This window comes from Callorhinchus milii, unplaced genomic scaffold (assembly GCF_018977255.1).
Source record: "Callorhinchus milii isolate IMCB2004 unplaced genomic scaffold, IMCB_Cmil_1.0 Scaffold11, whole genome shotgun sequence".
Classification (NCBI taxonomy): Eukaryota; Metazoa; Chordata; class Chondrichthyes; order Chimaeriformes; family Callorhinchidae; genus Callorhinchus; species Callorhinchus milii.
The window spans coordinates 18,835,003-18,851,465 of NW_024704752.1; the positions used below are offsets into that span (position 1 = coordinate 18,835,003).

Here is a 16,463-nt window from a genome sequence, read left to right on the forward strand (position 1 = left end):
CTCTATTACTGAGCTCCGTCGCAGTCTCCAGTCTGTCACAAAGAAAACCTCCTGTGCCACTGAGAGCTGTTAGGGATCCCAGTAGATATGGCAGGCAGGCACAATCTGGTTGTCAGTCGATGCGAGTTAATAACAGGAGACTGCCCAAGAGTGGCATTAATTTGAAAAACGTGTTCTAACCACCTCTTTGCACTACAGCTGCAAAATCAGATTTGCTGCAAGTATTTCTGACAATAATAATCCTCACATTGGTTACAGCGCCTCATCAGGTCTTCGAGACGTCTCAAAGCACTTCACAGAATACACTATAAAGTGAATTGACTGTATATTTTGTGGGCGAAACGCGGCAGCCAATTCCGCACACCAGTGAGTGAGCCACAAACAGTCTTGGATTGAGTGACCAAATTATTATTTTTTAAAAAAATTATTTTTGAAGGGATTAAACAGTTTGCTGAATAGAATAGATGCAGACTCATAGACTGCATCCTCAACAAAAGAGCCCCAGTAACTACAATTCCAAAGGAGACCTCACATTGTTAAGAGTACAAGAGGAATTGTAACACCACAGATAACATACTGTGGGATAATCGAGTTGGTTCAGAAATAATTTGGGACAAAGTAGGTTTTGCAACAATTCCCTGGGGGGGAATTAAGAACCAGTTGAATTCTCAGCAAACCCAGTTGACATTGGACTAATGTATGGGAAGTATTGTACTCGATCTCTAATTGCGTCACTTAGTTGCCTCAGCACAGGGGGAACAATAAGCTGGACGTGGTTTCTGAGTCCTGTATTAATCAGTCAGAACTCAGCACAGCACAGAGAAATGCACTACCGTGGACCACACTAACTGGACTCAGTTACTTCCCAGCTGTTGCACACTCATGAAACAGAATGTACAACTTAGAGCCCCTCACTGGTATGATGACCATCTCAAAGCACTCGTACTAATTGATGCATAACATCATCGTGTTATCTCTGCATCGTCAATCCTTCACTGCTACTTCTTCACTACTTACCTTTCCCGCCAAGGAGGATAGTCACGCAAATTGATTGCCACATTCACATACGAAACACCCAGTCACTACACTTAACCGTAAATCCTGTGAAGCACTTCGAGACATCCTCCCGACATGAAAGGCACGGAATCAAATGTAAGGATTAGGTTATTGTTATTTTAAAACTGGACGATTTAGTGTTGAGTTTCTGCATTGAGATCTTTTTTCACGTGAATTAATTTGCAAATGAATATAAAATTACACCTGGACCTCGCCAGGGGCTGGTCGGTTGGGCAATGAAGCAAAGCAGCCGGCGCTGGGAGGGGAAGGGTTATTGTATTGCAAAGATAAATGCAACACCAGTATGCAGGAACTTCTCTTCCAGTATTCATGAGCGAAAACATCAAAACAGTTCTTGTGTGCAGGCTGGACAAAGGAACGACAAAACACTTTCACAAAAGGACTGAGTTCGGTTGTGTTTATCTAAAATTAACTACAGCTATGAGTCTGGTGTTAAGTGCTTTTTATTAATTCAGCGCGGAAACCAAATCAATTTTTCACAAAGGAAGGCAGGTGGACTCATTAAAGTCTCATAAGTTGTCTTGCATAATGGAATAATTAATCTGCTTCTGCCACAGACGCCTTTATTACGGGCCGCATCTAAATATTAAAGTCCTTTCAATTGGCAAAGAATTATCTTGTTTGTTTAACGTGCGAGTCTAAAAATTCAACAAGTCCAAATTCTGTTCGAGCCGCTATAATTAGCCGCAATCATGTGTTTGAAAATGGCTTTTGTCCCGAAGGCTCGTTGTGTCACTTTCATGGTACCTGATACCCTCGACAATGCAGCAATAAACACGTCATCTCATCAACGTTAAATATTTGATACTTTGCTTCTCGATAAATAAATGTCCTTCCTGTCGCTTAATGGTTAGAGCACTTGCCTCACAAGCGAGAGGACCTGGGATTGATTCGCGGACAGGACAAACGTTGGGCAAGTTTCCTTACTCCACACACACGTCTCTGTTTAACTAACAGTAACCCGGTTGTTAGTCGATCGGTGCATCGCTTTTCCGGGGGTAATAATCCCTTCCAAAACAATAATAATAATTTGGTCACTCAAGTTGCTGTGCGGAATTGGCTGCCGTGTTTCTCACACAAAATACAGTCAATTCACTTTACATTATATTCTGTGAAGCGCTTTGAGACGTCTCGAAGCCGCGATAAGGCGCCGTATCAAATTAAAGGATTATTATTATTATTATATCATTATCCAACTTGGAGCAAGAGATGAAAAAAAAAGCAAGGAAAGACTTAAGGAAACTTTGCTGAAACACAGTGGAGAATCTCTTCAGACCTGCGAGACCCTGAATAACTGCAAAATACAAATTCCAGAATAAATAATCTAAGCCTAACAATCGGCAATTGCCGGGCTTTTACAGAAGCTTTCACAGCTTGTAAATGTATTTACAACGTCCTTAAATGTACAATCACATAACTCGCTTTGCAGTCTGTCCGGGCTAGAAATGCAATTCCTCTCACGGTCAAAATTTTTCTGACAATTTACCCGAAGTAAAGCTGCTTTGCTGGTGGCAGGTGAGTGCCAGGGGGTAGAGAGCCGACATAAAGAAAATACAACATTCCCCCTCAGCGGCCGCTCTTGTTTCAGGTTGAAATAAACTTTAGTGATTTTTGAGCGGAGGGAAAATAGAAAGATTTTTGCCTGAAATCATATCGAAAAAGAATCATCAATGGTACAATGGATCACAAATGTTCTATTCCAAGCATGAGGGTGTTTTTTTTCCATTAAAAAACCCAATATCAAGAAGTTTAAACCAAATGAAATAATCGTAATAATGATCCTTGCATTTGATATAGCTCCTTATCACGTCTTTGAGACCATCTCAAAGCGCTTCGCAGAATATACCATAAAATAAATTGACTGTATATTGTGTAGGCAAAATGAATATGGATAATTAAACTTTTTTTTTAAAAAACAGACTGAGCGGTGATCGGATGATTCGCAGTTCTGACAAGCCAGCTGTGAAGACTACCATCAAAGCACATCGACTTACTTCACAGTGGATGAGAGTAAATCAACCAAACCAGCTAAACCAAATCAAATGTGCGTGATCAATAGGAAGACGGCACGGTAACCATAGACAGTGGTGTTCCCATGAGAAGCGATGGCACGTGCCAACTCCTGATGCTTATCAATCCAAACAGTTCACACACACCTACACACACAATATTACATTTGTACAGTGCCTTTCATGTTGGGAGGATGCTCTAAGGCAATGACACACACACCCACACAAGTAACAAAGAGAACAGGAAAGGGGCCACCAAAGCCCCACTGAGATCAATCATGCGGAGTACATTGACCAGACAGCAAATATTGGATTCTAACCTGTACAGCATTCCTGTCTGTACGGTGACAGTCTCCTGCAGAGACAACGCATGCACCTGAAGAAACTGTTCCAGCTTCTTCTGTTCCAGGATGCCATTGTGCTGGAAGCCCAGGCGAGGAGCAGGAAGATGCCCTTTAGGAGCCAGGTCTGGCGTCGTGCTCTTGCTGTTGGTGGGGTTGACTCTGGGCGAGGATCTTCTTGGGTTAGGGATGTCATTGCAAGTGCCTTTGTACAAGTACATGATGCCAAGTGTGAATCCAAACGGTGTATTTGTGGATCCTAACAGCCCCAGGCTCGGGAAGGGACCGAACTTCATGAACAGAAGAAGAGAATTTCCAGCTTGGATTCAGCGCGTTGAACTGCCTTGCTTCCCAGCAAAGGAATGTTAATTTCGCAACAGATTTTTTTTGCTCAAGATACTATCAGGCCATTTAGTTATGTTTGACTGCTTTACATATGCCATAGGCATGAGTGTTTTTTTTCCTCTCTCTCGCTCTATGCAATGGGTAAACTGGGCCAGAGTTCTCTTGTGTTGGATGAACAGAGAACTCTTGCCAGGTTCACTGACCTTATTTTTTTATTATTATTCTAAATCCCTCCTGGTACAATTCCGAAGCGACTTGTTCCTGTGCGATGGGAATAAGACAGACCAATGGGAGGTACGGGTTACGCTGTTTCCCATGTCCGAATGTTTCATTCGTGGTCATAAAGTGATGCAAACCCATTCCAATCCTCCCCTCCCCATCCCCCCCCGGCCGCCCCACTTGAATTCCCAGACTTCTGCACTGTGAGAGCACACACTCGTCTGACTTGAACCTAAACATCACTCTGAACAAATTGGCTGCCAACTTGGGAAGTTTTGACGACGTGTTGAGGCACTCTCTTAGACGCGCAGATTATAATTTTATATGGTTATAACTCAGTCAAAATGTTAAACATTTCTCACAGTGAATCGCAGCAAAGAGCAAGGTGATTTATGATAAAAGCAGGACTTTTTGCTCTATAAAACTAATGTCAGTTGATGCCTGTTGGTTTGGCTAACAGATGTTTAAGGGTTTTTCTTTCAGAAATTATTTGCAGAACCAAGAATCTATTTCACATTCAAAATACAGGCGACTATTCAGTGAGACAACCACAGTGTCTCTAAAATCACTTCCTGCGCGTCACAGGGTACAGGAAATGATGTCCCTACCACCTGGAAGTTGGCCATTTTTATAGTTCGAAACACGACATTTTAAAAAAAAATCAACATCAACAATCTGAATCAATTTCCCTTGTTCTGGAGAAAATTGGGGAAAAAAACACTGAATAGAGATCCTTACCATCATTGCATTTGCCTACAACAATCTTATGATAAGACTTGCATTTAACAACAACAACTTGGATCTATATAGCGCCCTCCACGCCGGACAGCGTCTCAGAGCGCTTCACAGTAACGGATCCCAGGGCCGAGCCAAGGGGAGGTGACCAAAGGCACAGTTGAAGAGAAGGGTCTTCAGCAGAGACCTGAAAATAGGAAGAGAGGGGGCGAGGCGAAGGGAGTGAGGAAGGGAATTCCAGAGCCTCGGGGCATAGTGGCTGAAGGCACAGCTGCCGAGGGTGGAGCGGAGCACTCGGGGGACGAAGAGGAGGCCAGACCCGGAGGATCGAAGGCAACAGGTACTGTTTTGAGGAGAGAGGAGGTCAGAGAGGTCGGGAGGTACAGAGGAGTGGAGGGATTTGAATACAAGGGTGAGGATCTTGAAGTCAGATAGAGCACCGTAATAAAGCACCTTTCAAGTCGGGAGAATGTCTGAAAGCAATTCAGAGGATAGATACCGTGTAAAGTATAGGGACTGTGTATTTTGTGGGTAAAACCAGCAGTCAACATACACACAGCCAAGTCCTAGACACAACCATCGAGTAAACAACCAATTTTATCTGGGGAATTGTTGGCCTGGACACCAGAGAAACTCTCTTGTTTTTTTCAGATAGTGCCAATGGGATCTTTAATGATCATTTAAACAGGTATTAACGTCTCATGAAAAAGATGGCAGGTCCAATAAGGCAGTGATCCCCACAACCCTGTATTGGAGCATCAGTTTAGACTAAGTTCAAAGTTTCAATGTGGGACTTGAACCCACAGTCTTCTGACTCCGAGGCAAGAGTGCTACCAACTGCACCAGGCTGACACTTAAAATATCCTGGTTATAGGCAAGAGTGTCAGTTAGGACTCTCCTACACCCTCCGCCCCCACACACACTGGAACCCAGTCATTAATCCAAGAGACTAGAGATTTTTCCATGCAAGAATCTATTCCACCTCCCCACACTACCGTCACAGATGGCTCAATGTCCTTGAATGCATGCACGTTTCACATGCACAACTAATGTGCATTATTATTCCATTCACTCTGGAGTCTGGCCCCCCAAATTCTGGGTTTATGCATGGTTGCAAGTCTATCTGTGACATTATATAAAAATGTGTGCACGCAGATGGCTGAGAATTCAGTGCCCCAGGGCCCCACTGATTCCATGTTCACTATTAGCTTGGACACTAATGTCAACACCTATTAGGGAACCAGGTACATGTGAATCGTGTTACTGTCTGCATAAGTAAGTTGCTGATTACAAACACTTCTGTTGTGCTCGAATGGTCTGATTATTGACTTAGCTTGACTCGTGCGTCCATCAGCATTCATGGGGACATTTAGAAAATAAAAATTCAATCTGTTTCAATGGTGCTCTGTAAATGTTTCTTTAAGGAGCACCATCCAGGTACTGTCTTCCGTGTGGTAGGACTTCTATCAGCACTTTATGATTAAGGCCCTTTAAATTGTGAAAGAAACATACAAGACTATTGAGGACACCCAACCGGATCATAGATAGTCCAATAAATCAATAATAATAATAATCCTTGCATTTGCCGAAGCGCCACATCACACCTTCTGGACGTCTCAAAGCGCTTCACAGAATATGCTGTAAAGTGAATTGACTGTATATTTGTGGGCAAAACACGGCAGCCAATTGCGCACAGCAGCGTCCCACAAACAGCCGTGGGTTGAGTGACCAAATTCTTATTGTTTTTCTTGTTTTTGGGGGATTATCCCCTGTTTCTTCCTCAATAATGGAGCACTAAAACCCAAACGTACCAACAATAGGATTTTCTTTGTGAAGCTGCAAAAAAGTAAATTTATGCCTCTCATAAGAATATAAATTAGGAATGGTAAACGCAATTTGTCTCCCTGAATAATTTAGCCAATGTAATGCACCCACCCACTCAGACCATATTATCCCCTCACAGCCTGGTACCCAGTTGTACATCTCAACTCCTTGTTGAAATCAGAAATGTTTTGATTTGTATCTCATTTTTTCCATAAACACAGTAACCAAAGATTAAGGCTCCACATTCTGCTTATGCACTCCAAAGGTTTAGATTCCTCAAACTGCTATTATAATCGAGTTAACCAGCCCATCCAAATAATTTTCCTATAGAATTTATCTCATGATTTGCCTCTTATTGTGTCATTTTGAAGCTATTTTTAAGCATCTGTATAAACTATATTTCGTTTCTCAACATCAAAAGACTTTGTCGTTCATCTGCCCACTTAGTAAACCCTGGTCATTCACTGAATAATAACTCACTCCGAACATTTCACCTTCGCAAATAAACACTGTCATTCCACCGACAGCTTTCGGCACTGACAATCAAATGGGAAAAACAATTCTGTCTCAGTTGCTTTCATCTCTCCTATTCACATATCAATTAAGCTGTGTTACCAAAGAACTCAATAGCAGTTAATAATTTGACAAGTATCTCGCTATTAGCTGGTGTTCACCTCTCAAAGGAATTAACGAGGTAGAAAAAGCGACTGAGTTTCAGGGAGATGCTATTTGCACTCACTCAGATGGTTGATAAACCTGTAAATTAATATAGTGTTACGTGCAGTTTCTAAATTAAACAAATCCCAATAATTTGGTCACTCAATCCACGACTGTTTGTGGGACGCTGCTGTGTGCAATTGGCTGCCACGTTTCGCCCACAAAATATATAGTCAATTCACTTTACAGTATATTCCGTGAAGCATTTTGAGCCGCCTCAAAGCCGTGATGAGGCGCTACATCAAATACAATGATTATTATTATTAGTATTATTATAATACAAACCACAAGACCCCAGTTTAATCGAAGCTCTGACCTCAGGCAGGCTAGAAATAGGAGACAGGCAATAATCCTAGTACTCCCGGGCTAGGGATAGGGAAATTCCAGCCAGCATTCAATATCAGTGACCAGTACTGAAAAATGCATGTGTTTGGAGATGGGGATCAGGCTCAAATGTACAGATCCCTACCGTCTCCTACCAGCACTCACTGGGTAAAAATGTCACCTTGGCTTAATTTGTTACACACTCGTCTTTTGAGTTGAAAGCTTTGGGGTCGAGATGAATTGGGAGGAACTCGTAGGTGCTGTGTTTTAGGTGAGACGTTAGGTTGAAGTTTTGCCTGTTCAGTGGATAACGACTGCACAACACTATAGAACGAGCAGGAAGTTTCTCCTGATGTCCTGGTCAACAGTCCTCCAACCTTGTTAGTCATTCCTTGATGGCTCTTTGTGAGACTTTACTGTGCCTAAATTGGCTGCATGTTCGCAAGCCACCAGACTTAATAACAATCCTTGTATTTGATATCAACAACAACATTATATTTGTATAGCACCTTTCACGTTGGGAGGACGTCCCAAGATGCTGGACAGTGACAGACAGCATTTTAGACCCGAGCTGGGGTTGGGGGGATAAGGGAGGGGAGGGGAAGGGGGGTGGCCGATGACATGGTCGAAGAGGAGGGTCTTGAGGCGGGACTTGAAGGAGGCTAAGGAGGGAGCGAGGCGGAGTGACTGGGGGATGGAATTCCAGAGGTTGGGGGCAGAGTGGCAGAAGGCTCTCCCGCCAATGATGGGGCGAGTGGGTCGGGGGATGTGGAGCAGCCAGAACCGGCTGATCATGTTTTATCATGTCTTCGAGATGTCTCATCATTATTATTATTATTACTAAGCATCTGTGGGTATATGTTTGGTTACGCATGGAGGGGATACGACCTCTCATCATATGCCTAAACACAAATCTACAGATCTTTGCTTCCCCAGTACTTCAGACTTTGAAATCCTCCTTTGGTTTGGAGACAGGACCTTGCTTTAAAGTTTTATCTGAAGGACAGGGCCTCTGAACAATGCTGCACAGCACAGCACTGCACTGGAGAATCAGACGAGACTATCAATATGGAGCTTGAACCCACAACCTAGAGGTGAGCGAGACACCAACCGGGTCAAACTAACACGAAGAAGCAGATTGCAGTCTTTGGTCGTAATTAAGGCACTTGTGGATCTCAGTTGACTCTCCACGCCTCCTCCACCTCCCAATTATTTGCACATTATTTAGGAGACGCATGCCTCCGAAAGAAAAACACTCCATTTCAGACAGAAAGAGAATTTCGCATTTTTTACTCTTTCGGACCATTTGTCAACCAACATCTTGTGTAGGCTTTTGTGGAACAATAAGTGACGGCTATATTTTCACACTGTAATAAAAAGTTGCATAAAAGTCTCGATATTGTTCAAATGAGAGCAACTGGACATTTGTTTAGCTTTTCCCCTTCATTCTGTATCACATCACAGGCAAAGCCACACAAGATATCTATCTCTTCCAAACATGCACTAACATTCACTCCAGTAAAATCTTCACAATAAAATCCTGGCTGAAAGTAAACAAATCCTTGTATGGTCAAACTCTCCTCAACCAGCTCTTCAAAGTTTATTGAACAAAGTTTAAGCCGACACTCAAATCTAAAATTCACCGCGGCAATTTCAATCATTTATTCACTGTGAGACCGATTAACAAGAAAACCCCCCCCACCCCCACTCACCTGTAATGCATTCCAGTAATATAGGCAGTGGTATTCTCATGTGATAGACTGCATTCTCTCATATACCAGCTCAGCTCCAGCTCTCGCACAAACGCCAACTTTCGAATTCGCTGACGCATTTGGGCCACCTTGATAGCCTTCGCTTCGCTGCCAATTTCTTGGCAAAGCCTCCCCTTAATGCCAGCCCCAGAGAATTTTTTCAACTTGGATGCGTCGTTAGGGTTGCTCCCTACGCTCCCAGTCCGTGCTGCCAGCATGTTGCCTAACTGAGCTGGAGAGAGCAGACTCTAACCTAAAGTCACTGGCAGCGAGTAACTTGAAATGTCTATGAGCTGGTCCTCCCTCCCCTTATAACCTTACCACATCCACATCAATGTAATGAGATCTATAGACAATCAGAGCTAAAAGATCGGAGAATTAGGTAACCTTCCTTCTGAAGTATCTGTAACAGCATCTCACTGGTGGTGGGACAGGCATGGATTGAAACATACGTTAAGAGTTTTGCAACAATAACATTTGAACCGAGTTAAAAAGAAGTTAAATCATAACAGTCTTTTTTAATATATAAGTTTGCCAATAGGCTGCAGGGATATTTTAGATATTTATCAAATAATAGATCATATCATTGGGCAGGGATCTGTCAAAGTCAAACACTTAACAAGCACTGCTTACTTTATTTGAGGGGCAAATGATAATAATAATGTCTATTAGGTGAAATTAGTGTACTCTATGCATATATAACTGCTTGTATCTACTCAGTGAGGGCATCAGTGAGTTTAACTCGCACCAGAACTTTGCTCTCTCTCTCTCTCTCTCTCTCTCTGTAATCAATGGTACATCAAGGTTATTGAGTGTGCCCTCAGGCAAATATCTATTTGTTACTATCCTCCCACATCCTGGCTATTTGTTGAAGAGAGCACACGCAGCGAAAAGTCCTGAAGGACATATCTGCACATCACTAGATTTTGGGGTCCTGTGGCTCAGTGGTTAGAGCACTCGCTTTGCAAGTGAGAGACCTGAGTTCAATTCCAGGCAGAGGGCGAAACCTTGGACAAGTTTCCTTACTCCACACAGAGCCTAATAATAATCCCTCCAAAACCCAAAACAATAATAAATTGGTCATTTTCAATCCACGACTGTTTGTGGGACATTGCTGTGCGCAATTGGCTGCCGCGTTCGCCCACATATATACAGTCAATTCACTTTACAGTTTATTCTGTGAAGCGCTTTGGGACGTCCTCCCGACGTGAAAAGCGCTATATCAAATACAAGGATTATTATTATTATTATTATTATTTTGCCATGAATCTCTTCAGGATTCTATACCAGCTACTACAACCAAACTCACCAAACATGCTCCATTAGCTATTGACCCATGTGGATAGATAGCGACCTTAAGCACAAATGCCCAGTAACGTAAATCAATTTGACTTATTTTGTCCAAAATCATAATTTTTTTAAAATTGGATGTCAAGTGAGCTCCTGTGTAGCCTTTTAATGACTGTCTTCAAGCTCCGTATTGTGGAACAATGGAAAGCCTTGGCTCTTGGGAACCAGCTAATTGCTGTTCTAGCTTTAACTGGTATGAAATGCATCCCGTTTTAAAGACACTAAAACACTCTGTGCATTAGAGTACCTGCTCTAAATCTGAAGCAATCAGTCACTTAACTGCTCGGAACAAAACCTTAATGTCAATGTACTGTAAAACTTTTGAGATAAGACAGAGTCCACTGAAAACACAGAGGATAAAAGGATAGCAAAACATTAAATAAGAATCATTATGTTCATTTCCAGGCCTGTAAGAGGTTTACTATGGAAACACAATATTTTTTTTAAAATACAGAGACACATTTCTGATAAAGAACGTTGAGATTTCCACTTTTTAAAAAAAGAAATAAAGGATTATTTTGCTTCGACTGGGAGGTTTTCAGGGTGACTTGTTCTTTGCACAGTCAGGGCCGGGGGAAGCTGGGGTTCTGTGAATTCTGTAAATTCTACGGCTACATTTCGAGACCCATTTCTATTAAGACCCATTCAAAATATAAAACCAGTCGAAGAAAAACACCATCTGTCACAGTCGCCTTTCCACTAAGTGCCCGATCGCAGCTCATGAGCACGTTAAAACAGCACTGTAAAGCTCATCACGTGTGACCCTGCCCCATTTAAAAGTTAGTGCTGTACTTTCAGAATTGAAGCTCAGAAGAGCAATGCAGCTGAAAAATAATCCAAACAACAGATTCCTGCTTTTGCCACAATCAAACCCGCACACCTCACTGCCCACTGAAATGAACTGAGTCAGCACATCCTTTGTTAGCTCAGAAATAACCTACTGTATCCATGATTGTTTGTGGGACGCTGCTGTGCGGAATTGGCTGCCGCGTTTTGCCCACAAAATCCAGTCAATTCACTTTACAATATATTCTGTGAAGGGTTTTGAGACGTCTCAACGACATGATAAGTCGCTGTATCCAATGCAAGGATTATTATTATTATTTTTACTGTAACTGGAAAAGATATTTGGAAAAAAATACCTGATCTTGTTTCACCTATTCGAGAACTACAGCTATTTTTTTCCCCCCCATGAAGTAACACAGAAGGAAATTAAAATAGGTGCAGAGTCTGACATAAACAAACAAACGTGGGATTAATTATTCTCGGATCCACACGACTGGAATGGCGACATGCTCCCAATTCCAATATTCAGGAGATTGGATCTTAGCAGGACAAGGCTTTCAGAAGATGCACATTGCTCGGCAATATTAAGTATGCTCGCCTCCGAGGGGGATTAGCAGTTAGCTTTAATTGTGATGAAATTCATCCACTTTCAGGTCAACTGTCGGCTAGCAGTCTTTTAGTATCTCGTTACGGATTAGTTAAGTATGACAGGAGCTCGAATGTACCAAACGCAACTTGGAGCTTCTCAGTTTGGGAGATGCCACTGACCGACAATCACGTCAGTTTCTATGACAGCAGAGAGCTGAGTCTTCGTGAGATAAGCTTTCCAACATCACTGTCAGCCTTTGTCAGTCGATGACCTTGGAAGAGACACCCGCCACACACTTGATCCGACTTGAAAACCGCAAAGGAAAATTGGTGGATCTGACTGTAAATGTCTGAACGCAAGTCATTTCATTCGCAACTGCTGGAACACCATAGAGAGTCTTTGAAATATTAAACAGACGATTTGAAGTGAAGCTTTGTCTTATTTAAAAAATAATATTATTTTGAAATATCTCATTCTGTTTATGAAGCCATCAAATGAACTCTCCGAGTCAGCAAATTTGAGTATCATAAAATAAACTTTTTTTTGAAATGGAAAAAACTTTAACAGTACTCAAAGTCTCAGTTAGCAAGAATTGCGTTGCATTCGTTAACTGCAACAACAATGGTACATGACACAGCACCTGAGGGAATTCAATGGGATAATTGTCAGCAGCCTCTTTGTACACAGTGACCAATTTTATCAGGGGGGCGGGGTGGGGGCTGGGGGGCGAGATTATTGGCCAGGGACACCAGGAGAAACTCCCTTCTCTTTCCAAACAGTGCCATGGAATCTTTAATGTCCACTCGAACAGGCAGAAGAGACCTTGGTTGTACATCTTAGGCGAAGGACGGCACCTCCAACAATGCAGCACATCCCCAAGCACTGTATTGGTGTGTCAGGACAGCCAACCTGAGAAAGCAATCAGTTAAACACTCAATCTCACAGCAACCAAACCGCAATCCCCAAACTGTCGGAGGCAGCGCGGTATTCTTTAACAAGTCCCCATTTCATTTCAAGCCGGGCAGCTCTTAGTTGCTCCCATTTACTGATTTAGATGAAAGGAACCGTGGGTGAATGCAGCTTTGAACGTCACGTCATTAGGAATGGAAACAAACAGCCCACTTGCCCCAAGCAAATGTCAGGGCAGCACAAAATGTTTCAGTGCTCAGTACCTTGTGGACTGTCGAGATTACTTCACGTTTGAACGAATCTACTAAATGTGACCCACGCTTCCAAATTAGGTACAAGAGACAAAGGCAAATGGTTTTCCAAGAGCAGGTGCCTTATTCCACTGGTTCCAACCCAGTCGGATCAGAAATAAATTACTGAGGGTTCCAGACCGCACGACCATCACAACTAGATGTTTTTGGCGCAGTGAAATGACCAAAGCACACCCAAAATAGACTGGTGTTCTGCGCAAATCAACATTGTTGGCGCCAATTGGCATTTTCCTGGAGTTAATAGTGTAAAATTATTTCCGTGCCCCTCTGTAATCCACAATTCACCGTGTCTGTTGGCTGGCTGGCCTGCCGACATGTTGTGAGTGCGCAAATATCAATAGATTTACTCACTTCAGTCATAAAGGCATCAAAAAGTATTCAGTTTTGAGTCGTGCAGTTTGCAGAATATATTTGCATTCATGTATTTCGTTGGTTATTTTTAGAACAGAATATTGGATTTTCCCATCTCCTAGGCAATGTTCTCTCTTCTTGAATCACGTAAGAACTAGATGCAATGCAACTGTTAGATAATTAACTCTTAATGATGTAACTGCACTCAGTGAGGTGCGTCTGCTTCAACTGTGTAAATTATGCAACAAAGGTGTATGTTTAAATGACGTCTTCTCCCAAGGCTTTTCCATCAAATTAAACCCGTCTGCTCAGTCAACCTGTCCCTCGGCATTCACTCCGGTATGTAACATACTAATTATTTGGCCAGGTCATAGCCTATCATGCAGTCATTCTATCCCACTGCTTGCCTGCACAGACAGTGATGTACCATCTCCACTGTCTTTGACAGCAAAACAGGTCAATATAACAAGGATCCTAGTGGAGAGAGGTTGTTTTTTGCAATGCCACTGGGAGAAAATGAGAACAATAGAATTCGTCTTCTTCACAATAATAATCCTTGCATTTGATACCACACCTTATCACATTTTCAAGAAGTTTCAAAGCACTTCACAAAATATACTGCAAAGTGAATCGACTGTATATTTTGTGGGTGAAACGCGGCAGTCAATTGCACACAGCAGTCCCACAAACAGTCGTGGATTTTTTTTTCAAGGGATTATTACCTCCAGAAAAATGATCCGCTAATTGATTAACAACTGGCTTCCTACTTACTGCTCGGTAAACAGAGGTGTGTGGAGTAAGGAAACTTGGCCAACGTTTCGTCCCGCCCGGGAATCGAACCCAGGTCCTCTCACTTGTGAGGTGAGTGCTCTAACCACTGAGCTACAAGACTCCATGAAAGAATGCAACATGACCTTCCCTTCCTATCACTTCGAGCTCCAGAAACAGCTCTTGGAGTTTGTTTTCCTATATCACTGGAACACTCCGAGAGCCTGTTCTATTACAACAGCAACAACTTGCATTTATATTGGTCCCATCACACAAGCTAGCGTCCCAGAGCGCTTTCATTTTATGACTACAGCAGGAACAGTGATCTTAAACACACGGTATTATGGACTTACTTCAGATTCTTTTTTTTTAAATTAAAAAAAAATGTAATTTGAATCTTTCCAATTCAGTTTGTAAAAGAAAGTCGATTGTTTTCTGTGGGCAAACAGGATGTCCCACAAAGTCCCGTAAAAACACTCCGCAGGTGAATGAACCAACTATGTGTGGGATTGTTGGCCAGGACACAAGGAGAAAGAAACTTCCCCTCTCTTTACCCGAGACCTGTCGAGCCACAGGGTCTTTCACATCCACCTTAAGAAAAGGCGTTGTTGTAAAATGAAGCCAACGTGTGGGAAATGCATCCCACGCATCTCAGAGTTACGGTGTTGGCTGAAGGCAACTGTGTGAGATTGTGCTCGTGAGTCAGGCCAACATTACCAGGTGCGTGCATCCTATCCTCCCGGTGATTTCGGGAGCTGTGGGGTCTGTGCTGGCAATACAGTTACAATTCCACTGGATGGCGGACACTGAGCACTTGTTCTGCTGAAATCAGCCCACGCAGCACACACACAGGGCTTATTGATTAAGATCAATTGTTCACCCAACAGTAAAACAGCCAAACATACATCGACGGCACTGCCCGATCGAACAAATGGCATCACGAGAAATATGGCCATTTTTGAACAGGAAATTCACAAAGATGGATATGTCACACATGCTTTATATTACAATAATCTGGATACTAAAAAATCCCTGCAAGTGGTCCCTTTTGTATTGAATCAAGGATGTTTACACCCTCTCAAAAACAATTACACGTTTCTGCACCAAAGAGCGGTTTCTGCAGAGTGAGCTCTGAAGATCAACTTCAGATCAAGGTCACGGCGATGCATAGGAATTCACCCATGTCCCGATATTGAGCAAACAAACCAGCCCATACCTGTACAGCATAGCAATGGAGTTCTGCTGCTTGTGTGAGAGCTTCCCAGGTGAGTCGCTCAAGGAATTGGAATACATTTCTCTCAGCAGGGAAATGCAACACACTCTAAAGAGACAAAGACAAAAAAAAGTCAGATACAATTGCAAATAACATTGGCGAAACAGCAACAACACATTACATTTACACAGCGCCTTTCACATTAGGAGGATGTCCCAAGGGGCTGGACAGTCAGGAATGTGGACTCGAGCTGGGGATTTGGATCAGGTGTCAATCAGGCTAACATCACTCTCTGAACTCGGTTAGCAGACAGTTATTAAGAGGATTCCTTATATTCTTATTGCTTCCAACCAGGGTGTTAAGCAATGATCTCCAAAACAGTGCAATGCAGGTCTTGGGTGCTTAATTAAACTGCATTGCAACATGCATGTTCTCATTCTTGTAGGATGGTTAAGAACCCGGTTCCTTCAGTTGATGGATGATTTCATTTCTCATTCACTACGAGTGCTGCTCAAGAGTCTCATCCGAGATCTACTCCCTGCCCTTTTGCCAATGATACTTTGCTACACTACAATATTTAGCAAGGCCGCAGATCATCTTCTGACCTTCTCCCCTCTCCTCCCCTCCACGAAACTACTTGCTGGACAAATGCTGGCATTCTTTACCTCTTTATTGCAGTGGAAAATCAATTGCTCTCTAGACGCTACTGTTGGAACCTAATGTCCTACACCCACGTCTGACAAATACCTACATAGCACCTGTTTCCTTTTATTCTGCTCTGAACAGGAATTGCCAATTAACAGTTGATCTTAATGGGTGGTCTCCTTATATTGGAGTGGAGCCA

General features: G+C 42.6%; 1 protein-coding gene across 1 annotated transcript in view; it reads right to left on the reverse strand.

Moving 5' to 3' along the window:
• kcnab1a (potassium voltage-gated channel subfamily A regulatory beta subunit 1a) overlaps nucleotides 1-15,665 on the reverse strand; it is a 74,682-nt gene extending 59,017 nt beyond the window's left edge. Inside the window, exon 1 of the mRNA XM_007888841.2 lies at nucleotides 15,623-15,665. Coding sequence (XP_007887032.1) covers nucleotides 15,623-15,633 — 11 coding nt within the window. The 5' untranslated portion in view covers nucleotides 15,634-15,665. The remainder of the gene's footprint in view (nucleotides 1-15,622) is intronic.
• Nucleotides 15,666-16,463: the final 798 nt, after the last annotated feature.